This window comes from Bos grunniens, chromosome 22 (genome assembly GCF_055505025.1).
Source record: "Bos grunniens cultivar Pamir isolate PY7600 chromosome 22, Bosgru_T2T1.0, whole genome shotgun sequence".
In the NCBI taxonomy this organism is placed as follows: Eukaryota; Metazoa; Chordata; class Mammalia; order Artiodactyla; family Bovidae; genus Bos; species Bos grunniens.
The window spans coordinates 23,878,007-23,904,008 of NC_141186.1; the positions used below are offsets into that span (position 1 = coordinate 23,878,007).

General features: G+C 38.7%; 1 protein-coding gene across 10 annotated transcripts in view; it reads right to left on the reverse strand.

The window, feature by feature from the left end:
• The window catches only part of LOC147348220 (contactin-4), a 1,019,923-nt gene that overhangs the window by 332,380 nt on the left and 661,541 nt on the right, over nucleotides 1–26,002 (reverse strand). For all 10 annotated transcript variants that reach the window (XM_086366640.1, XM_086366644.1, XM_086366647.1 and 7 more), the window contains 2 exons: nucleotides 10,194–10,320; nucleotides 2,615–2,790 (listed from right to left, as the gene is read on the reverse strand). In XM_086366640.1, the coding sequence (XP_086222766.1) occupies nucleotides 2,615–2,790; nucleotides 10,194–10,320 (303 nt within the window). The remainder of the gene's footprint in view (nucleotides 1–2,614; nucleotides 2,791–10,193; nucleotides 10,321–26,002) is intronic.

Below are 26,002 nucleotides of genomic sequence, written 5' to 3' on the forward strand. Positions count from 1 at the left end.
TGATTTATAAATTTAATCTTATTTTAGTGGACATTCTCTACTGGCAGGCTGCCCTGTCCAGGTCAACATTTTTTATCAATTATTTGAATGGACACAAGCTTATCACATTTTCTGCTACACTGAACAAGAAGGATAATCAATATGTTAGATTAAAAAAAAAAAAGATTTAAAACAATTTCAACTGTGATGGAACAAAGAGTCACTACTCAGAAGGTGAATGTAATAGAAGTAAATATAATATTCTGATTTTAGGTAATAAAATAACATGATTGGGGAGCTCTGGATAAATAGCCATTCATGAAAAATCAATCCTCTGATTTTACACAAAATAAAGTTGAAATATGAGATTGGAGCTTTAAAAACGAAAACAAAACCAGTATCATTGTCAGTCCCATTTGCCAAAAGATACATTTATTTCATAGGATACTACTGTTCCCACTGTCCTCTGCTAAGGTCAAGTACATGCATAGAATTAAGTACATTTCTAAAGGGTCATGCTTGATATATAATTGAGTGTAATTGTGTTGTGAAGAAATTGGTTGTGGATTAAGTACCTAGAGAAGAAAATAAATATGGGACAGGGAGTATGACCATATTTTCAGATTTGAAGCCTAACCACAATCATAGAGTAAGTACCAGAAATGAAGATGAGAGATTTAAATATCTACTTCAATTTCAAGGACGAGATATTGAACTTGTTTTTGTGTTTTTGCACAGCTAGAGCAACTACAGTTCAGGATGCTTTGTAATGAACTGATGAGTTCTCTATCTTCAGAATTTTTCAAACTGAATGATTATCAACCAAGTATTCTGAGGGTTGTAGGATATTAGGCATGAAGAATGGGGAAAGCAGGGTAGGTGCCAAACTCAGGCCACTCAAATGCAAAATGAGTGGGAGAGCTTTGACTTTGGCTGAACTGTGCTATTTAAACGTGAATGTGTGCCTGCATGCTCAGTCGCATCCGACTCCTTATGGCCCCATGGACTGTAGCCCACTAGGCTCCTCTGTCCATGGAATTTTTAGGCAAGGATACTGGAATGGGTTGCCATTTCCTCTTCCAGGGCATCTTTTCCATCCAGGGATGGAATCCACTTTTCTGTGTCTCCTGCATTAGCAGGTGGATTCTTTACTACTGCACCGCCTGGGAAGCCCCTGTTTAAATGAGTGTAGCTGAATATGAGATTCTGTCTTTCCAATATTTTTGGTAGTAGAAATGTATGGATTTTTACAAAACGAGAGTCTTAAGAGTTAGTAATTTATGTTTTAAATGTCATAAGTTAGAAAAATGAAAAGTTGCTCCTGGTATGTTAATCTCTTTTCTGGTGCTATTATTATTACTGTTTTTTAAAATTTCCTACACTGTGAAATCCAAAAATAAAAGAAATTTAATATGGAGGTTTGCCTACTCTGGAAGTTTATGATCATTTTCTAAAATGAATCCAAGAAAATCTCCTTGTTAAAAATAAATATAGATATTAGGTTTGTGTTAAACCAAAGGAAATAAACACTTTGGTTCTATACCACTCAATCAGATATACTCTCCTTTTTTTTTTCTGCTCACCTTAATTATTTGGAAGATTACCTCAGAAGAAATTCAAAAATAAAATAATCCTGGAGTCCCATATATACCTAATGCTTAGAAAACTCATTTCTCAATTAATAAAAATGCCACCAAATGGCAATAATAGATTAAGCACTGGATATTAGGTATATTTGGTGTTGAGTTTCCCGGGAGGATTTTATTAATGAGACTGTTCTACAGTGTTACTGCCAACAGATATCGTAATTAGGAAACCTTTGACATTAATGCACTGCTATATCAGTTGGGATTTTACAGAGGGAAACATATAATCATAAGCAAACACATAAATGCTTTAAAATACAGCTGAACAGCCATCCTCTAAGGCGTCTATTTCAAATGTGTACTGATTGCTCTTGCCCGTTGATTTTACTTTCAACTTGCTATTTCTAAATTCCACTATCTTTCTGTATGCTCATAAACTTTTATTAGGCGGTAGTCTTAAGAGATGGAAAATTTGTTTTTGAATGTTCTAAACCAGAAATGCAAAAGGTAAAGCTTTGATTGTCTCTACTTTTTGTTTATGTAATGGCTTTCAAAATGTCCCTTTTCTTTCAAAGAAGAAAAAGAACTAGAGAATTACAGGATTAATACACTACCAAGGTTTTCTCTTTTCCAGCTGTGAGCTTTATGGCTAAATCACTTCACACATTGATTATTAAGTTACTGGCAGTTCCATTGCTTGCTTATACACTCTCCTTAAAATGTGTGTGTGTATAACCTGTTGTATATGTAAACTTTATGTGTATAAATTTGAGTATATGTGAATTTATGTGTATAGAACATCATGTAACCAAGTTATCATATAGTCAAACTATCTCAACCCTTATAAGTTCAGAAGAATACATCTTCCCATTCAGATTTACCATTTATCCTACAAAAGTGATATTTTGCAAATATTGGAAAAGGTAAAGAAGACCAACATAAATTGAAATCTCTTTGATTTTTTTAAGATAAACTGCTTTAAAGGTTGATTGGTACAATGGCACAAAAATTCAAAGTCACATTTGCATTGTGATATAATTGCTACTTACAAGCAAACTGAAGCTTTGCTTCTCTGCTAACAATTGTTCCAAACGAGTTTGTTGCTATGCACTGGTACATTCCAGCATCTTGGGTTTTATTGGGGTTATTGATCAACAAGCTGCCTTCAACAACACTGTAGCGGAAATCCATACCAATGTCAACATCTGTTCCATTTAACTTCCACCTATAGTATAAAAATGCCAGGAGATAAAGTCTTGTAATATTAAACAACATTTCTAAATTGTATAAAGTATATATAAAAAAATTACAAATAGCATGAAATATCATCTGTGACTTTTTTTTTAAACCACAGTTAAAAAAAAATTAGAAAAGCTCTACATAGAAATGGTGTCAATACAAATGTTTATGACATGAGCACATCCTTTTTAGGTAAACTGATATTAAAATTTTAACACCTGTTTTTATGACTATTTACAGTGCTACAGACACTTCACTCCTTTTTTTCTTTTTTGGAAATTTCCCATAGCATCTTGTATAAGCATCTTCAAATAGCACTCCTCAGGAAAAGTTCTTTTTCTGGTTTGCAGTCATTCTTTAATATGTCTATAGAGATAACAGAATACCCCACTTTCGGGTAGTTGGCTGAGTATTTGATGAAATTGCAGCAGATTTGCTTTGACTTGGTCCTTAATATGACTGAAATGGCTGACTACAAAGCAGAGGAATTCTATTGATCTAGAGCTGTCTTAGGAACCAAACTAGCCTTAATCGTGTATCACTTTGAAGATCTCCTTAGCTACTGGCACTCAAACATCAATCAACCAGCCCAATAAACTGTAGACTGGGCCATTAGGTAACAGATACAAAGAGGGTTTTGTTGTTTTCCTGTTTGTTTACTCAGATCATCTGAATCTGAGTACACAGTCTGGCCCAATAAATTAGTTTTAGTGGGACTCACACATTTAAACAGCAAGACTTTAGTAAAAAATCTACTTTTTACTTCCTTTCTTTTTTTCTAAACAGCCAATAACATTCCAGAGAGAGCTTATTTTAACCAAAGGGTCTTTCAGTAAGTTGTTTTAATATGTACAAACTTTCAAACTAATATAATACAATGACTATCTTGTTTTTTTCCCTCTTCCTTCCCCACTATCCTACAAAAAATATTGGCTTGACCAAAAAGTTCATTTGGGTTTTCCCATAACATCTTACAGAAGAGCCCAAATGCACCTTTTGGTTAAACCCAAATCAGGTAATGAAAACAGTATAGTCAGAGTATCTGAATTATCATCAATAGTTTCCTAGGAGCAGTCACACTAGGGGACCAAAAATAAAGCAAGACTAGAGCACAAAGAAAAGTGATCAGAAACAATAACAGGACTAAAGAGTGAGAAACAGTCATTTTATTTTCTTCAAACAAACAAATAAAAAACACAATATTTAAATGTGTGCATATACATATATACTCATTGTGCACCCTCTTATAACAATTCTGGGGCACTCGGGCTGGTGTGCATCATGTAAAAGGATTTAAATGAAAAAATGAAAGGTCAGTTGCTTTCAGATTTTGGATACTGGTTATCAACAAAAAAATGTTAGGGTGAGTGCTTTTTTTCCACCAAGATGTCTCTCACACTACAATCTTAAACCACACGTTTTCTAATGAAGTCTTCCTCAATATCCTTGGTCAAGATATATCCCAGCTCCCCCCAACCTCCTATGGGATTCTCCTTATTTGTTTAGGTGGGCATTCTGCCTTCCCTTCAGCTAGTTTGCCTGTATCAAGCCCTGTCAGTCATTTAGAACTTGACACTCAATGTTCTCAATCAGTGCTTATGATATTTCACTAAATATTTTACTTCTTGGCTGGATATTTTAGCTGTGTGCGTACAAAACTTATGAAGCATCCTAGCCTACCACAGCATAAGGGTGTATGTTTGTTCAAGTCTGTGTCTTTGAAAAGCGAAAATACAGAAACATGAGGGGTGGGAAAGGTGGACCTGATCGGGAAATGGAACATAACTCTTTATGTGTTTGTTTATAAGAAGATGGGTATTAGAAATTGAAACTGTTCTTAAGCTTGACAGTAATTCTGTGTTCTGACACAGACAAGAAAGTAATAAGCAATAAAAAGAGAACAGCCAGGTTATATCCTAGCATGTCTATATGCTCATGAATCTCCAGAGCAGACTGGCTGCCCTAGATATTTTTTGAGTCACCTGGTCACATTTCTATCATAATTCTCGCTTCAAATGATAGTTGAGCAATTTAATATGACAAATCTAAAAGCTCAAAGAGGAAATTGCAATATAACGTGAGCCACAAGCAGAGTATGGAACTCAGGAATGAGACCACGTGAGTCTTTTTAGAAAAGTCTTGGTAGGGATAATGAGAACACCTCTGCGGGTCTGTCTACACATGTCATCTCAACTTAAATGTTCCGTAGAAAGTCCATTAATCTACTTTATTACCCGCTTTTACGTACAATGCATTATTTAGAAAATAAAGCACTTGCTGTGAAATGCAGCTGAGTCTCCTTTACAAAGCCCTATACCAAGTTTTATTGCAATGCAGTCACTATTCATTCCAATTGAATGGGGACTGCACTGAATTCCTTATCTTATTCCATACTGAAACAGTCTTGAAAAAGTCACAATTTATTTTCAGTTTTTGAGGAGTCTTTTAAGAACTGCTCATAGAGAGGTATGCTTATTTGGCACACAGAGATTTTCCCAAGGGCCAAGGCAAATGGGTGAGTCTCATAAGCTGGTTTCTGCATCACTTGGGGAAACACAACACCATCCTCTTCAGAGAGGGGTCTGTGCACAACCAAATACTGTGAAGCTCTGGAAGGTACCATTTTTCAGATCTTAGTGGGAAGCTATCTATGGGACGTATTGTAGCAAAACATCCCCTTTTCTTTGTTCACTATTTCAAATTGCCAGCTAAGAAGGGGAAGGACCTTTCTGACCTGGAATCTGTAGTCTGCAAACCAAGCTGAATACTAACTTCACAGTAAAAGTACTTCCATTGAGTACTTGACCATCCTTTCTGACGGGAAAGGGAGGCTGAGAGTCATAGGTCATGTCACGTTTCCTCAGGGAACTTTAATACAAGGCAAGTGTGCACACGCCAAAACTTCTTAAGGTTTTCTGGGTCTGAGTCAATCCTTTCAAAATTGAGGGGCAGGAAACAGTGAAAAGACAAGGCTCTGTTCAGGGAATAAACACAAAGAAGAGAGGCCAATCGGGGTGCTTGAGGGAAAAGCCTAATGGCAAAGATCCCCATGGAGAAATCACCTTGAATTTCTCCCATGAATTTCTCCCCCTCAAAGTCAGCCTGAGCCCAGATAAAGTTCAGCCAGAAAGATGTTGAAAATATCTGATCTCTCCATTCTTTCTCTTGCTCTTTCCTTCAACAAAAGGGAGTTTTTTAGCTCCTAGGTACCAATGAGCTATTATTTCATAAGAAACTGCCGAAGGTATAATAAAGGAAAAGAAACCTAGCGCATGTGATTAAAAGTTTTCTTCTCAGTGTTTCCCAGCAATCTTTAAAAACATAATAGGTTTCTGTTCCTCTGCTTGTTTTAAATAACAAAGCAAGCCCCTATATCTAGAAGTACAATGTTACAAAGGCAGAGTTAATTAAAGGTCACAGTTTGGGGAGAAACAAAGCAGCAACTTGCCAAATTCTGCTGCAAATTTTGTTTTCATTTATTGCTCACATTTGAACTTACACTTGGTGATGTACTAAGAACTGGGGGCCATTATATCATCATTTATGTGTACAGGAAACTTTCCCTCTTGCATTTATTTATTTATGTATTTTTACTACATAAAGCATTAAAAAACTATTTGATATAGCTTTGAATTCAACTTAATATAGGGAGAATAACTACATATTCTGATTTGTCCAGGGCAGTTCTGAGTATACACTTACTGTCCTAGATAATTATTAACAACGGCCTTTCTCTCTCATAAGTGTCCTAGTTTGGATGATAAAATACATGTTCATCCTAATTATATGGTCTATTGGAGAGGGTTTTGTTTTCTTTCTAGAATATATTTCCTTTTTCCATCCCTATGACAAAAGATCTTTAGCTCTAAATTCAGTTAAGTATCTCCGTTTCTGGGAAACTTTTATTGATATGCTCCCTCTCATTCCTGAAGAAGACCTTCTTTCCTCACGATACCCTAGAACCTGGACGTTCTTTTCTCACACTTAACCTTGTACTTCCTTCTCTAGGCACTCACCACCAAAGTATACTACTTGAACATGTATGTAGCTTATTCCGCTTTGAATTCTTCAACCCTAGCATGGTACTGGAACATTGCAGCTGCTTAATATGGTGGTTTAAACACCTTTCCTAAAGGATGTATTTTTTAGAATCCTAATATACACCCTAGTTCAAAGCAGAACTACCGTGAAGGAATCTTGTGTGGAAACCCTACATAATTCAGCCAGGGTCATTCCTGAGTCAACTCCATGGACTAGACTTCAGTCTGAAATATCAGTGGAGTGGTCCAATGAATAATGCTATGTTTGATGAATAAATGAACTGGCATACAAACTAAACTGTAAAATAATTTCTACTATGTTAATGCCAGCATCCTTCCAATCTGAAAACTATCTACCTCAGCTCAAATTCTTCTTCTATAACTCTTGGATGATTCCAATCTCTTCTTCACCTAAACTGTGATACACATGCCATATACTCTTTTGGTTTTCACATACTACCACATATTGATTATTAGCTTAAGGTTTATATCATTAAATGTGAATAGAGACAAAATTATATTTATAAGATACATGTAAGTTATAAAGAATCACAGGACAATAAAGATCTCTAAGAAAAAGAATATTACTTTTGAAGTCTCCTATATCCATTTTCATTCCAATCATTTCCCTCTCAATGGTTCATGATAACTCCGAATTTTTGCTATTTCATTCTTTTGATTTTCTTTATGATTTTATCATGTATGCTAGTATCCTTATCTATCCTCTATCTTACCTGCTTTAGAACTTAATACAGGATTATACTGTTTGTATTTTTTTGTGACTTGCTTTGTTTACTCAAAGTTATGTTCCTATGATCGTGTTGTTGTAGCTCTAGTTCATTCATTTTCACTACTTCATTAGGTTACCTTGCATGAACATGCCAGGTTATATTCAGTATACTACTTATGCTAAATTTGTTCTTGCAAATTTCTGTCAATCTGATGAGTTTGAAAGAGTCTGTCATTTTAGTTTTAGTTTGTACATTTCTATTTATTAATGGGGGCTATTTATTCTCTGGTGGCTCAGACAGTAAAGGGTAAAGAATTCACCTGCAATGCAGGAGACCTGGGTTCAATCCTTGGTTTGGGACGATCCCCTGGAGGAGGAAGGCATGGCAATGCACTCCAGTATTCTTGCTTGGAGAATTCCCATGGACAAAGAGCCTGGCGGGCTACAGTCCATGGGGCTGCAAAGAGTCGGACATGACTACCTAAGCACACACAGGGCGCATTTACTAATGGTAATCTTATTGTACGTTTAATGGATATTTAATAGTCTTTTCTAAGAAGTACCTGATCAAGTCTTTTGGTAAAGTTTTAATTAGGTTAGAAGTCTGTTACATTTTGATTTGTAGGAATTCTTTAAATAGTTCAGACTTTGTAAATAATTGCTATTGCTAAGTCACTTCAGTTGTGTCCGACTCTGTGCGACCCCATAGACAGCAGCCCACCAGGCTCCCCCGTCCCTGGGATTCTCCAGGCAAGAACACTGGAGTGGGTTGCCATTTCCTTTTCCAATGCATGAAAGGGAAAAGTGAAAGTGAAGTCACTCAGTCGTGTCCGACTCTTAGTGACCCCATGGACTGCAGCCTACCAGGCCTCCACCCATGGGATTTTCCAGGCAAGAGTACTGGAGTGGGGTGCCATTGCCTTCTCTGTTGTAAATAATATGTATCACAAATATCTTCTCCCAGTTGGAAGCTTATAATTTTACTCATCCCAGTATATTCTGCTGAACAGCAATATTTAACATTAGTGAAGTTAAATATTTTCTTCTATGATTTGTTCTTTTGGTTATAATTGAATTTTTTTCTTCCCACTAAAGTCTTAAATATGCATGCCTATTTCCTTTGAAACATTTTGCAAATTTCACATGTTGGTCTTCTATTCACTTGGAATTGACCCTTGTGTACGCTGTGAGGTAGGGATCCAACTTTAGTTCATTTTTTTAACCATACAGATTCCACTGTGCAGTATATATCTTTTCAATTTATTTCTAATATTGTCATGACTTTTAAATTTTATCTTTTAATTTTCACAAGATAGTATGCTTTTACTATTTTTGTTGTTTAGTGCAATTGGTTTTTATGTGGAAATACTAACCTTTACCATTTGCTTTACTTATCATTCACTCTTGTATCTAAAGGCAATTTACCAGGGATTATTTTTATTCTGTTTAAAGTATATCTTTCAGAATTTTCTTTAGGCAGGGTCTGCTGGAGTCAAACTCCAGTTTCTGTCTACCTAAAAACTCATTTACTTTGTTCTTCTTTATAAAAAGTATTTCTGCTATACAAAAATTTTATAGTTAATTTCTCTCAGCATATTGAAGATTCTGTCTTCTCTTTTGCTTTTTTTTTTTCGTTGCTATTGAGAAGTCAGCTGCTGGTTTAATTGTCATCTCTTTGAAAGTTAGCTGTATTACAACTGTGGCCTACGTTTACGATCATGTCTTCGAGTTAAGTGTTTTCTGTTTCATCATGATAACTCTATATAGGGCTTTATTTTTGTTTGCACTGCTTGAAATTCATTAGGTTTACTAAATCTGTAGATTGGAATGTTTAATTAGCTTTGGGAAATTCTTAGTTTTCTCCTTAAATAATGCTTCTGCCTATTTTTTTTTTCATTCCTTATGGAATTCTGATTAGATATGTGAAAGTTTTCGCTTAGTCTCTTCTCTATCACATTTTGCTCCTCTTATCTGCTGCTTTTAGACAATTTCTTCAGATATATCTTGCACTTTACTAATTCTCTTTTCAGCTATGCTTCATCTCTTACTAAAATCATGTAGTGCCAAGGTTTAAAATAGGTGATTACTTTTGCTTTTCAGTCCTTTGGGAGGCAAGGCTACTTCTTTTATATTCACCATACGATTATATTCTGGAAGGTTTTCTCATGTTAGATTCTCCAGTTGGTTGAGGCTAGGCCTTGTCTTGTGATCCTAGTCCCCCGTGAAACTACAAAATCCAAAGCTACAATTCATATAGTTCATCAAGGTCAAAAATGATTTTAGTGTTCAGTTTGCTTCTTTGGGTTCCAGATCATTTAGTAAATATTCCTTACTTTCCTGACAGTTTATTGATGCATTTTTAAAAGATGTTTTAAAAAATATGTTAAGTAATGTTAAGGCTTTCAGTGAAATGATCAATTAGGATATTTAATGTCTAGTATTGTCAGAAACAAAGTTCGGTACTAAACTGTTCATGAATACGAGCGTCTCTTTAGCATCTCAGGATATCCAATGATATCTGTCTAAAGGCTCTTTATGTAAGCAGCACTCCATAAGTATTTGTTGGTTTTACTAATAGAAAGTATATGCATGGTAACACATGCTTTTAAGTCAACAAACCTGATGTGAGGTTTTGGATTCCCTTTAACTTCACAACTGAGCTTCACTTTTTTCTCCTCAGAGTCCAAAGGGAACATTACATGACTTGGTTCTTGAATGAAAATTGGACCATGCAGTGTGTAGTCATCTGAAATGAGAAAAGAAAATGTCCCAAAATGAACACATTCCTGATAGGGAGAATTACAGGAAATAACAACGAAATAAAAATAAAAGAGGTAAACAAACAAAAAATAGTAATACATGACAGATTCAATCCAGCCTCTGGATGACATTTCCTAATGAAGAGTAATCTTTGTGAATTATGAAGCAGTAATATGGACTCTCGTATTTCATAATGATGACTTATTTTACCAACAAATTCCAGAACCAAAACGGCTTGGCATTCCCTTTTCTCTTCTCCACTTCTTACTGTTCTATCCAACCCTAGTTCAGCCTCTGATTTTGTTCACCTTTTGTGCCTCCTACATGCCTTTAGTGTGGCTGTCATCCTGGGAGGCTGTCAAATGTCACAAAGCTAAAATGTTTCTCCTCTGTAATGGGATAACATAGTTGGAAGTAAGCCATAATGACTTCATAAGTACATTAATAATGAGAAGCACCAGTATACTGCTAAAATATGTATAAAACTTTTAGAAATTGCATACATAGGTAAATAAAGAATAACCTAGAGTCATGATGCTCAAATTATGCTTGGCAAATGAATACTTTTTTTAACCTGTTATGAACTAATACATGGAGGCACTTGTGTACATATCACACAGCTGGGACTGACTCAGGACACAAGTTCAGTTACAGCCAGACTAGTCTATTTCAACTTCAAAGAGGCTTGAGTATATTAATACAAATGAGGTATGAATTTCTAAATTCTCAGTAGCAGAAGCAAGACGCACAAAATTTATTGTCATGGAGCTGCAAAGTTCAAAGAATGGAATAATCAACAAACAAGATTTGAAGTAACAATGTAGTGTGCATATACTCCTAGAGCAAACACCTAATAAATATTGGTCAAAACACACCTCATCACTGAAACCTTGCACAAAGCCTCGTGTCCTTGACTTTTGAAGTAAGAGCCTGTGTGCATTCGTGCTTAGTCATGCCCATGGACTGTAGCCCACCAGGCTCCTCTGTCCATGGGATTTCCCAGGCAAGAACATTGGAGTGGGTTGCCATTCCCTTTCCCAGGGGATCTTCCCAATCCAGGGACCAAACCCACATCACGTGCATTTCCTGCTTTGAAAGGTGAGTTGTTTATTCACCAGTTCCATCTTTGCCTGCCAGTGCCAGAGATGCAACAGACATGGGTTTGATTCCTGGGTCAGGAAGACCCCCTGAAGTGGGGCATGGCAACCCACTCCAGTATTCTTGCCTGGGAAATCCCGTGGACAGAGGAGCCTGGCCATTTACAATCCACAGGGTAGTAAAGAATCAGACACAATTGAAGTGACTTAGCATGCATATGGAGAAGGCAATGGCACCCCACTCCAGTACTCTTGACTGGAAAATCCTGTGGACGGAGGAGCCTGGTAGGCTCCAGTCCATAGGGTCGCTAAGAGTCGGACATGACTGAGTGACTTCACTTTCACTTTTCACTTTCATGCATTGGAGAAGGAAATGGCAACCCACTCCAGTATTTTTGCCTGGAGAATCCCAGGGACAGGGGAGCCTGGTGGGCTGCCATCTATGGGGTCACACAGAGTCGGACATGACTGAAGTGACTTAGCAGCAGCAGCAGCAGCAGCATGCATGCACACACATGACTCAACAGTTAATGATTGAGAAACGTGAAGATATAGAAAGAGAATAGCTGTTGGTCTGGGGAACTGGTAATAATCCAGACTATACAGCTGCTACACAACTGAACTTTCAGTTTCCTTAAAGATATAGAGAAAGACCTGACACTCACTCCAAGTTGTTTTTTACAGGAAGCAGACCCCTACTAGATGAAAACTACAGAAACAAAGACCCTAGACTGGATCAAATCAGAAAGTTGATGATGCTTGAAACTTCACCTTGATGCCAACCAATCCCAGGATTGTCCATGAGTTGATCACACCCTGTTGTTTGAACACTATGAAACTCCTCACTACCCCTCCGGTGGGTGGGGAGGGTCACACAATTTTGAAGGCATTAGCCTGTTGTGGCTGCTTTGGCCTGGCAAAACATTAAAACTCACATTTTGTGCCTCCTACCTGCCTTTTGTGCTCTGTCACCCGAGAAGCCTGTCTAATGTCACAAAGATAAAACATCTCTGCTCTGTTAAGGGGATATCATAGTTGAAAGCAAACAATAATTTCGTAGATATATTAATAATGAGAAGCAGCAGTGTACTTAGTCTCTATGTTCCTATTCTGCACTGATAAACAGAGTTTCAGCAACACTACCCATAACAGGAAAGTGGCTTTCATTCTTTACAATCTCATTTCTTTTTTCCTAGAAGGTTTTTCTAGACCCTCAGGTCTTCCTTTAACCACATGATTTATAAACTATATCTCTTTGTGGACAAATCTTTGTCTATTACATGCATTTGGATCTTTCTTTCCCCTTCTTTGGGCTGTAAGCTCCTGGACAGCATGGCTGTATCTTATCCATTTCTGCTTGTTTTGTGGTACCAACTACACTAGCTTAAACATCAAACATGGTCCATAAGGATTGTTCTATTTGAGGTATTTTTCACTTTTTAATGTTTAGCCAGCTGATTTAAGCACTGCCTAACAAATTTTGAGACAGAAGAGCCAGTGACTATGATGTAAAGTGATACTGAATAGCACCCTATAGCTAGCAATCCGTTTTCCCCTTATATGTGATTATTTGGATGGATGTGAATTACAACTGTGATCCTGGAAGACCTTAATAACCAGCCTTCTGTTGATAGATGATAGGATGAGCCTGAATTCATTCAGGTGAACCAGGACGGAGGAAAACGAAGAAAGCAGATTTGGGCATCTAGGTGAAACATGATAAGGTGACTTCTTTTAAGGCTTTTAATCCAGGCTTTAGAACTTTGCATATTGAGGTTAGGGTAGAAGAAAAATTATGGACTCAAGAAAATCAAACTGAATGGTATTTTATTTTAGAGGAATAGGGACAGCCTCTGACCTTGTTGAGAGAACAACCAGAATATGGATTCAGAAAGACTAGGAACCGAGATTCAATGCCTTTTGTCAGCTAACTCTATGAACTATGGAGGACCACCTAGTCTCTCTAGGCTTCAATCTTCTCATCTATAAAATAATAGCACTGGAGTCAGTCAGCGCTTCTACACCAGCTAGGAGGAGGAAGAAGTCATGAATATCTTCCCATAAATACAGATGCACGTGACATCCTCATTCAAAGATGTCATGAATTTATTACCACCACCATCCTCTCTCCTTAGTCCATGTATAAAATCTCATGCTAATGAGAGATTCAAACAACGAAAACAGAATTTTTCAAAGAACGCATAATAAAAGCATGGAATAAAAGTAAACAAACATGTATCTTTCTAAATACTCATGGTTTAAAGTCAGATATTTCAAAATCTACATATTTACATTTCAGATTTTCAACAATGACATAGTTATTTTCAAAACAAATTTAGATATTGGTCAAGGGTCAGCGCAATTCAATCTCAAAGAATTATATGAATTTTTAGCGTATCTTGTTAAGTGACAAACATTACTCATCAAGGTCACTAACACAGCAGCAAGTTGGGTAGATTATTTTCTAAGAGATATATTTCTATTGCTCCAATTCCAAAATTATGTGTATATATATATATAATATCAATCATCTCAATTCATTGGTGTTCCCTGATTTGAATTTCATACAGAAATACAGTCTATTACTAGTAATTCCAAATAAGAATAAAACATAATAATGATTATCCAGGATGCAGCTGAGAGGCTGTGGATTAACATCTGTACTATTTCTCAATGTATCCATGCCATATTTAAATAACAAAAAGGATATTTTTTCTATGTATTTTGTAATAAGAATGATAATAATGATGTTTTGCATTCACTATAAATAACACATTTCATCTAAAGTTTTTATTTTCTCTTGGTTAACCAAGCTCACTGCCTAGAAATTAACATTAGCATAAAGGGACTGGCATTTCAGTTTTCATCTAAAGAAATTCACTGCCTCAAGCATGAACTATCTGGTTTCACAAAGATGGAGGGGGGGATTTTAGAAAGTTGCAATCTAGGTATAGAAAACATATCCTAACTTTAATAGTTGTAAAATCAGGGTTACTAGTATTTTGAGAAAAGAATAAGTTAAAGAGTTGTTTTATTTTCCCCAAACACTGAGGTGCCTGGGTTAAACCACCCTGAGAGTGACATTCTCAGATGAAAGATGGAGCAAGGCACCGCTTAAGCTTGTTCTGTGTGTTGTAGTCACAAAGTGACTTTCAAGTGGCTTGAAGGATTATATAAAAGACTCTGCATTTGCCAAAAGACTTTGCATTCACCATTTCAAACCTGACAAGTTCACCCTTTCATTTATCATAGTAAGTTGTTCTATATAAGCAGTCGAATGGCCATGATCATCAGCCTAGCGAGGGAAAGGAGCAACTCAGAAAGCAAGAGGAAAAGATTAATAAGCCCATGCACCTCAACGTTAGACTTTGGACCACCTGTATTGTAATCATGGCATGCTTATTTTTTTAAAACCCCAGTCCAGACTGACTACACTGAAAAATCCAGCATCTCTGCATCTTTTAACTTAGTTCTCCAAGGGATTCTTTTGTACACTGAAATCTGAGAACTACTAATACAGACCCTTCTGATCCTAGATCTCCATTTCATAAGAGCAGAATATCAACCAACACTGGCTTTGCACTCACCTCTAGACTTTCTTTTTTGAGCAAAATCTAACCAACCAAACCTTGCGTGAAAATACTTAGGGAATTTTAGCACATGACTAATGGTTTTGAGGTAAGCAGCCAAAAACAGAACACTATAAAATGGACCCACACAAAGAAAATGATGGATCTGTCAAAGTCAGGGACTAAAGCGGTATAAAAGAAGCCCCCCTGAGAACACTCATTGTTGAATTCAAGAAGCTTACTGTGAGAACACCCAGGGCTGCACCACATTGACAAAGAAGAGGCGTCCTTGGGGAGACCCACTCATCTACCACCCTTTAGTAAAACTTTATCCACAACAAATACACACAACATTCTTGCCATTGTTGTTGTTGTTCAGTCACTAAGTTGTGTCTGACTCTTTGTGACCCCATGGACTGCAGCACACCAGGCTTCTCTGTCCTTCACTATCTCCCTGAGTTTGCTCAAATTCAAGTCCATTGAGTTGGTGATGCCATCTAACCATCTCACAATCTGTTGTCCCCTTCTCCTCCTGCCCTCAATATTTCCCAGGATCGGTGTTGTTTTCAATGAGTCAGCTCTTCACATCAGGTGGCCAAAGTATTGGAGCTTCAGCTTCAGCATCAGTCCTTCTAATGAATATTCAGGATTGATTCCCTTTAGGATTGACTGATTTGATATCCTCGCTGTCCAAAGGACTCTTAAGAGTATTCTTCGGCACCACAATTTGAAACCATCAATTCTTCAGTTCTCAGCCTTCTTTTATGGTCCAACTCTCACATTTGTACATGACTACTGGATAAACCATAGCTTTGGCTATATGTACCTTTGTCGGCAAAGTGATGTCTCTGCTTTTGAATATGGTGTCTAGTTTTGTCATGGCTTTCCTTCCAAGCAGCAAGTGTCTTTTCATTTCATGGCTTTATATGTAATGAATCTCATCTTATTTAAATGACAGCCTGTTGGGAATGATGTTTTCATTTTGAGATTATAAATAGGTGAAAAGTCACACTGGTGCTCTGTTGCCTTGAAGTTAGAGAAACAGGCTGACACTGTTTTTAGGGATCTCTCAGAGGAGCAGAAGATAATGATCTTTCATGCTTCCAGGAATGCTTCCAGGAATTCTAAAAAATCAAAGTTAAAAAGGAGGACAGGGGAAGCAGACTGGTGGCCAGAGCTCAGATATAACTTCAAAGATTCCAGATCCCTAATCTCAGTCCCAGCTTGGGGATTTTAGTGCAAAAGCTGATACCTGTACACTCTAATTTTCTGGGTTCTCCTCTCCTTGGCAACTAATTGCCAACTGGTCACTAGGTTACTTCTAGCACACCACCCATCATCCCAAAGTCTATCCCACAGAAACTGTCCTGGACCAGTTTCAGAATAAAAGGGATATTTTTACATAAAAGAGAGAAGATCTATGTTAAAGAAACCCTCCTTTCATGTTTCAACAAAGAGAGGAGAATGTCTGGATTTTCAGTAAAGAGTAAAGATTTCAAGAAAGTTGAAAGGGTTAGTTGCTCCATCATGTCCAACTCTGTGACCCCATGGATTGTAGCCGCCAGGTTTCTCTGTCCATGGGGATTCTCCAGGCAAGAATATTGGAGTGGGTTGCCATTTCCTCCTCCAGGGGATCTTCCCAATCCAGGGATAGAACCTGGGTCTCCTGCATTGAAGGCAGATTCTTCACCATCTGAACTACCAGAGATTTCATGACCAGAAACTTATTTAGGTTCAAGATCAGGCTACTCCTAATCTTTCTCCCTTTTTGCTCATCAAAGATTTAAAAGTTACTAAAAAACACTGCCAGTGATTCTTAAACACCTTTTTGCATTTGATTCTTTTGTTTTTAGAATCTGTTTTTTTTGCGGGGAGACAAAACCAATGTTTGTAAGTCAGCTTCTTCCTGTAACCTCCTTGCAAGCATCCCAGAAATAAAATGTAGCGCCAGGGTTACTCTTCAAAGTTTTAGACTACTGAAAGAGATGCAGAATCATGGAATTTAAATTAGAAGAGATTATTTAATATTAAATGTATTTTTCCAGATCACAGACTAAAATTGCACTATATCTGTAATGGAAACAAAAATGATTTTCATCTAAAAATAAAATGATATTCTAAGAGTAGCTCAGATGGTAAAGAATCTGCTTGCAGTACAGGAGACCTGGGTTTGATCCTTGGGTCCAGAAGATCCTCTGGAGAAGGGAATGGCAACCCACTCCAGTATTCTTGCCTGAGAAATCCTGTGGATAGAGGACCCTAGCAGGCTACAGACCATGGGGTTGCAAAGAGTTGGACACGACTGAGCGACTTCCACATACATACATAAAAAAACAGTAATAAAACAACACTCTACCATTAGATGTGAGTAAAATTACTGATATCTCAAAGCTGCAGATAAAATAAGTAATAGCTAGATGTCACTTATTTTAGATGCAGTTTGGGGACATAAATGATTTTGCTCTCTATTCTATTGAATTATTCTTTGAATTAATTCGACCCATTCCTGTCCCCAAAGTCCCCAGTTCAGCTCAGTTCAGTTGCTCAGTCGTGTCCGACTCTTTGTGACCCCATGAATCGCAGCACACCAGGCCTCTCTGTCCATCACCAACTCCCAGAGTTCACCCAAACCCACGTCCATCGAGTTGGTGATGCCATCCAGCCATCTCATCCTCTGTTGTCCCCTTCTCCTCCTGCCCCCAATCCTTCCCAGCATTAGGGTCTTTTCCAATGAGTCAACTCTTCCCATCAGGTGGCCAAAGTATTCGAGTTTCAGCTTTAGCATCAGTCCTTCCAATGAACACCCAGGACTGACCTCCTTTAGGATGGACTGGTTGGACCTCCTTGCAGTCCAAGGGACTCTCAACAGTCTTCTCCAACACCACAGTTCAAAAGCATCAATTCTTCAGCGCTCAGCTTTCTTCACAGTCCAACTCTCACATCCATACATGACCACTAGAAAAACCAAAGTCCCCAGATGTCCCTAAAATTCTCTCTTTGAAAAAAGAACGTTACTCTTTTAGGCTACCAGGAGCCAGACTGGGCTCCTGGGAATGGATGGGAACAGTCTGAAGTTTTCTGAGACTGACAAGAATGATGGTAGATGCCAGGAAGCAAGACAGAGGTCTAAGTATCAGGTCCCAGGCAGTAAGAGTAGAGCAAATCCGATTCCAAGTGAAAGGTCAGCACAAGATAACATGCATAAAGGAGCAAGCAAGGGAAGCTTAAAAAATCCACTGATGCTAAATATAGATATTTTTATAGGGCACCTGTGAACAGTACTAAAAGGTAACTGAGATTGAGAGGAAAGTCATTAAGGGCCTGAGCCATACCAGACAGCAGGGAGGAATTCAGGGTAAATATTTCATAGAAGATGACTTAGTAAAAAAAAAAAAAGTCAAGGTAGCTTTAAAATAATGATTCCTCAAAGCATGGCCTAGTAACCTCATGTATCAGTATCATCTTACCTGGGGGTGCTTGATAAAAGACAGACTTTTGAGCCCCTGTCAGACCTACTGGATTTTTATTATCAGAGCTCAGCACCCTCTGTTCATTACTGTGCTTTCTGCAGGTGGAAAACTAGTACCTTCAATTATGAATTGAGCACAGATGACTTTCAGCCCTTGACCAATTAAGGACACCAATGAAGAAAAACAACCCTGCAGAGTTTTGTTCCATGCGCTAGATCACTCTGAGGCAACCATGTGGGGTGGGGTGAAAGGTCGTGTTTTGCAAGCATAGCCCTTGGTCAATGTGCTTCTCTTTTGGTGGAAATATTTTTCATCTTTTGCAAACTCAGTGACACAACTCTGCTGGGAAAGGACAAACAAGCAGTACTATGATTTCATCCTCAAAAGAGACACTGATGTATAGAACAGTCTTATGGACTCTGTGGGAGAGGGTGGGAAGATTTGGGAGAATGTCATTGAAACATGTGAAATGTCATGTATGAAACGAGATGCCAGTCCAGGTTCAGTGCACGATGCTGGATGCTTGGGGCTGGTGCGCTGGGAAGGCCCAGGGGGATGGTATGGGGAGGTTGGGAGGGAGGAGGGTTCAGGATGGGGAGCATGTGATTTTTTTTTTTAAAATAAAAAGATAAAAAAAAAAACTAAAAATACCAGATTCATTTCCACTTGTAATTGCTGTGGCATTCACAGGTGTTGCACCTGAGGGTTGCATAAGCTCTTCATCCTCATGGCAGGTAGAAAGTACCCTCACAGCAGCCAAGAATCCAGGACCATGATATACAGTCAGTCTTCCTCTGACACCAAACTGGCTGTCTGATTAAACACCTGGTCTTGGGCAGACACACTTCACTGGCAACAATCTCAACTGGGGAAGCAAACTCTAGGAGACCTAATGTAGAACACAAGGGCTTGAGTATGAGCTCAGAACACAAGCCCATGAGCTTAGAAGTGAGTTTTATCCGGGTTACATCTGGAGGACAGGTAGACAGTTGCATTATGCATGCTCAGAAGCATCCTGATGCAAACCACAGTGGCTTTGCTGTGTTATATCTTTCATTCTGCTTTCTGCAGAGAGCCCTTTCTCCAGAGAGTAAATGCTCTGTGTGTGTGTGTGTGTCTGTGTGTAAGTAATCAAGGGGGAACACACTGTCTTATTGGATTGCACAGCAAAGCAAAGCCATGCTACTGGAAAAGGTAGTCCTGCTAAGCTGGTTTGTTGGGCATGCTCTAGAATCATGGTCCCATTTCTCTTTTTCAGGGTGGAAGCCTAGTGAGGAGAACCAATTATTCCACATGGGAAAACACAGGGCCCACTGTGTTTGGTTGGCTGTGCACCATCTCCTCCATCCAGCCTTTCTGATGATCACAGAAAATCATTATGGCTAAAAGCCCTAAGTTCAGCAGCATCTCTGTGGGTCCAGATTACTCACAAAACATATGGGCTATAACCTAAGGAAATTCAGAAACAAATGAAATATTGTAACAGTGATTTTCCTGAGTGTGAGAATTCCTTTAAAATTGAATCACTGATTGTAGAAATGATGATGGGACAGCTGTCAAACTATCATTACAAATACAATGTAGTGTTGTTCATCTTTATTAAATAAATAGTGAGGGACGTTCAAAGGCCCCACACAAGGGCCTGTGTGTGAAATCAGCTGCCACACAGCATTTTTGTTGAATAGTTATTCCATCTGGTTCTATTTAGTGGTTCAGTTGAATGGAGGAGAGGCAAAACAGATATCAGAGGAGACAGAAATTCCTGCTTAAAGGATAAGATGCTTCTTTCATTTGTCCTTGCTTTCATCTTCCTTATTTTAACCCCCTCAAATCAGCATTTTCAAACAGCAAGAAGCAGAGAAGTCTATTGACAGAAGGTATATGTGTGAAAGCAGAAAGAAAAGAAAATCTGAACAAGACGTAAACTCTCCCACTTTTTTCTTTGTTTTCTGGTTAACAAAATAATGCCGCTGCTACCACATATCATGTCAGACATAACAAGGACCTAATCGTACATCATGCCAGAGCTTAGCAATGATGGGGAGGTGGACAAGTGTGAAGAGATACAAGTGGTCTCTGATTAGAAAAATTCCACGTTACTGGAGGAAGCATTTGTAGGGTCATCCTACTCTGACCCTAACTTCACATTCTAACCCATTACAGGAACAATAGATTCATTACTCCTTAAAAAAAAAAAAAAAAAAACTGGGCATTTGGGGTTGCTAGATGCTTAGAATGGATAAGCAGCAAGTTGCTACTGTATAGCACAGGGAAGTATATCCAGTCTCCTGGGATAAACAACAACAGAGAAGAATATTTAAAAAAAATGCATATGTGTGTAAAACTGAGTCACTTTGCTGTACATGTACAGCAGAGGTTGGCACAGCATTGTAAATCAACTATACTTCAATTAAAAAAAAAAAGTAATTGGGTGACTGTGATGTCAAGCCCCAGGTACAAAAAGAAAAATTAATTTTCAACAAATGCAAATATTCTGTAACTCAACTGGAGGCAAAACTGACCTGAACTTATGAGAGGCTATATATAACTTAGCATGAATATTCATATTTTTTTTGCTACATAGTTCAAATGTGTTCAATTATGGAATGCTGACCCAGGTTCAACTGGAGAGGTTATATAATACTGGGCATGTTATGTGGACCACATTTCTTTCTAAAATCAGAAGGATTCTTAATTATCAAACATTTTTGACCCAAACAGTTGCTGATTAGTGTTCGTGTGCCTGTACTATATGTCACTTTCAAGGTTTCATGTAGAGGACGTACAGTGCGCAAAGAAGACGCCATCCTGCCCTCAGGAAGGCTTGTTTTAGAAGGACAGACAGACAATACTCAGATAAGTCAACTTTGTATTTTTAATCAATAGACTATTTTTTTTTAATGTCATCACATTTGATGGGAATGTACCATTGTTGGCCTGCTTTTCCCACCTACACAGTTTCTCTTGGCCGCATTTCAGCACAGCATCGTCTTGTTTCTCCACCTTCCTTCAGGTCCTCGGCACCCCTCCCCCTTCCACTGAGGACCCACGCAGTTCTAAGCTTTGCCCACCTTCACTGACCCAGCCTCTCCAGACAAGTGTTCGAATCCCGACCCCACAAATGGCCCACGTCATCCTTGATGTAACATAAACACAACACAAAGGCAAACATTTGGTTGCTTTATGGACTCACTCTGTTCTTACAAAAATAGTAAGCAAAGGACTTTACAGCTAGGCTGAGGCCAGTAGGTACTAACTTTACAGTCATTTAGCATCCTGAGCTCCTTGTTGCTGCTTCTTTGCAAGTGGATGGCCTCCACCCAATCAGGATGAAGGTTTGTTGGGCTTTTGAGCGTGGAAAGGGGTAGCCAGGATGCCCAGCTTCAGATATCAGTTCACTAGGAGCTAACGCTATCCTGGGTTGGGGCCTCCTTGCCAGGACGAAAATGAATCAGGCAATAATGAGAGGTCACAGGCAGTTATGGACTGAAGCCAGGAATACCTCCCAACTCTCTAGCCAAACTTGCACTTGCCCATTCCAAGATTTATTCTTCTTCTGATCACTGCTGTTGTTTGGTCACTAAGTTCTGTCCGACCCTTTGCAACCTCTGCAGCATACCAGGTTTCCTTGCTCTTCACAAACATGAGTTTTCTCAAACTCATGCTCATCGAGTTGGTGATGCCATTCAACCATCTCATCCTCTGTTGCCCCCTTCTCTTGTCCTCAGTCTTTCCCAGCATCAGGGTCTTTTCCAATGAGTCAGGCTCTTCACATCAGGTGGCCAAAGTATTGGAGCTTCAGCTTCAGCATCAGTCCTTCCAATGAATATTCAGGGTTGATTTCCTTTAGGATTGACTGGTGTGATCTCCTTGAAGTCTAGGGAACTCTCAAGAGTCCTGTCCAACACCACAATTTGAAAGCATAAGTTCTTTGGTGCTCAGCCTTCTTTGTAGTTCAACTCTCACATCCTGACAGTTGAAAAACCATGCTGGAAAAACCATAGCTTTGACTATACGGACATTTGCCAGCAACATGATGTCTCTGCTTTTTAATATGCTGTCTAGATTTGTCATAGCTTTTCTTCTAAAGAGCAAGCGTATTTTAATTTCATGGCTGCAGTCACCATCCTCAGTGATTTTGGAGCCTAAGAAAATTTCCAGCCATACATACTACCGTCCCCTGAATTTATCCCAGCCTCTTTCATTCCTCTAAATATGGCTATCAGTTGACTAATAATAATTCAACCATTAAACTGGCTCTTGTCAAATTTAGGCCTTATTCCAGAGATGGGAATGTGGTATCTCCAGGCTTTAACTTCTGTTTTTAACAAATCAACACAGAAATACAGTACACTGTCAGTGACTAAAAAGAAAACAGATTAAGAAAAAATTTTAAATAGAGGCCTAGGGTCATCATTGATCAGGTTGCTGGATCAGGGGTCTCCAAGGGAATACTATGTGATTGCAGACCTGTCTCCACTATCAGCTGAGAAAAGTGAGGTTTAAGGAGTGACTTGTCGAAGGTCACATTTCTAAGAACTGTGATCATTGGACCTTGCTTCTAGTCTTTCACCAAAGCCCCAAGTTTTAAAAGTTGGGGTGGGGGTGGGAGTGGACACAGACAGGTCTACAAAGGTTCAAGTTATCTTTTATGATGAAAGGAAAGGAGACATTTCTCCTCCCTTTGTCTTCAAAAAATAATCTCTCTTAATAATTTACTGTGCTATGTTATGCTGTGCTGTGCTTAGTCACTTCAGTCGTGTCAGACTCTTTGAGACCCTATGGACTGTAGCCTGCCAGGCTCCTCTGTCCATGGGATTCTCCAGGCAAGAATACTGGAGTGGGATGCTATGCTCTCCTCCAGGGGATCTTCCAAACCTAGGGATTGAACCCTTGGCTCCTGCATCTCCTGCACTGCAGGCAGATTATTTACCTCTGAGTCACGGGAGGAAGCCCCCTATTAATTAACTACTCATGTTTAAACAGGATAGAGTTGCACTGACCCATTACAAATGATAAGAGAACTGACCATCTCTCATGGAGTCTGAAAGTGAAGTTGCTCAGTCTTGTTTGACTCTTTGAAACCCCATGGACTGTCACCTACCAGGCTCCTCCATCCATGGAATTTTCCAGGCAAGAATACTGGAGTGGGTTGCCATTCCTTTCTCCATAATTAATAGACTAGTTTCTAAAATAAGTTTAGCATTACAGAAAAATTGAGCTGGAACTCAGCTTGGTGCTTTGTGATGATCTAGATGTGTGGGATGGGGAGGGGTGGGTAGAAGGGAGGCTCAAAAAGAAGGGGATATATGTACATATGTAGCTGATTCTAGAGAAGGAAATGGCAACCCACTCCAGTATTTTTGCCTGGAAAATTCCATGGACAGAGGAGTCTAGCAGGCTACAGTCCATGGGGTGACAAAGAGTCAGCCATGACTGAATGACTGAGCTCACATCTGATTCATTTTGTTATATAGCAGAAACCAACACAATATTGGTAACCAATTATAGTCCAAAAAAAAAAAAAAAAGGCAAATGCAGGAAGTTTTCATATATCCTTTCTCCCCTGCTCATAGTTTCTACTATTAACATCTTGCTCTATGTGGCACATGTGTTATAACAAATAAGCCAATGGATACAGCACCATTAACTAAAATCCATGGTGTAATAAGGCCCACTCTTTGTGTTGTAAAATTCTTTGGATTTTGGGAAATATAATATAAGATGTCTCCCCTAGAACATTATCACAGATAGTTTTTGTCCTAAAAACCTCTGTGCTCCACTGTAGCTAACTCTTAACGTTCAAATATATCACTATTTACTTATGAGAACAAAGAAGAGACTAGAAACACATATGAGTATAACTGATAGATTTTGGCTAAATGCTCCAAATATCTCAGATATCCCTTGGGCAAAAATACCTCTATAGCCTTGAACTGCTTGGTGGGAAGAAGCCTGGAACTTCCAAAGGCCCCCACATAGAAAGCGTAAAGAAACCAATGATGCTAAAACAAAGCCAAAGGCTAGAGCTTCAGTGATATCCTTTGAGGTTTTAAGTCACTTCTGTCCAAAGCAAGGCTTATCCCTAAGATGGTCAGGTATGTGAGCAAATGATTGCCTTTATTTAAGCCAATCTGAGGTGAATTTTATCATCTGTAGCTAAATGACTCCTAATTGAAACTGTATTCATAGACAGTACCTGTCAATTTATTCAGCGGTTTAATTCATGTTATTGGTCTTCTTTCTATTTCCTTTTGACAATTCTCTACATGCACGTGTATGTAAAAACGCACTCAAACAGGCCCTTCAACAATGTGGTAGACAAAATCTTCTCTCTGTGGACCTAATGTTTATTTTTATGCCTCAACCTTCACCTTGTCCCTCCTATGATCAACTGCTCCCTAGAGGTCTCCTCCTTTGAACTGTGCCTTTTCTGATTTCTGGATACGAATGATAGCTTGGCAGGAAAACTATGACAAACCTACACAGTGTATTGAAAAGTAGAGACATCATTCTGCCAACAAAGGTTCATATGGTCAAGGGTATGGTCTTCCTAGTGATCACGTATGGGTGTGAGAGCTGGGCCGTAAAGAAGGTAGAGCACCAAAAAACTGATGCCTTCAGACTGTAGTGCTGGAGAAGACTCCTGAGAGTCCCTTGGATTGCAATTAGATCAGTCAATCTTAAAGGAAATCAACCCTGAATACTCACTGGAAGGACTGATGCTGAAGCTGAAGCTCTAGTAGTTTGGTCATCTAATGCGAACAGCTGACTCAGAGGAAAAGACCCCGATGCAGGGAACGATAGAGAGCAGAAGGAGCAGAGGGAGTCAGAGGATGAGACGGATGGATAGCATCACCGATGTGATGGGCATGAACTTGGGCAAACTTCAGGAGACTGTGAGGGGCACAGAGGCCTAGTGTCCTGCAATCCATGGGGTCACAAAGAGTCGGACATGACTGGGCAACTGAACAACAACAACAAATGGTATCAAAATTTGTTTTTCCCGTGTCTTTCCCCATCACAGGACACTATTTCTTATTGGAAACCAAAAAGAAACACACACACACAACTGTATGGTAATCATTTCCTAAGCTCTAAGCTTCCAGCTAGAATTCATATACTTTAATGGTGACCTTTTGAAAAGATAATTAACCTAAAACAGTGGTAATACTCCTAATGTGCGTTTATGTATTCTTTGTGCGTAGAAAGATACTCCTAGGCCAGTTAAAAATGAATACAGAACTACATTCTTCTCAAATTCTGACTAAAGAGATTTGGAAGTGGGGCACAGGTATATGCATTCAGATCATGCATCTTAGATTATTCACATGCACGAGATCTACAGTCATGAGTCACCGTTTGAAAAAGAAAAACGGAGGGAACATTAGCAATGATGGTAGGCTGCTTCAATCCCCAGGTGGCTGCTACAACTGATAAGGTGTACGATTCTCAGGTCAAATGCTGGAACTACCTCTCTTGTATGTCCTGGGTGAGTAGAGTATTTCCCATCCAAAAAGCAAATGGGAATA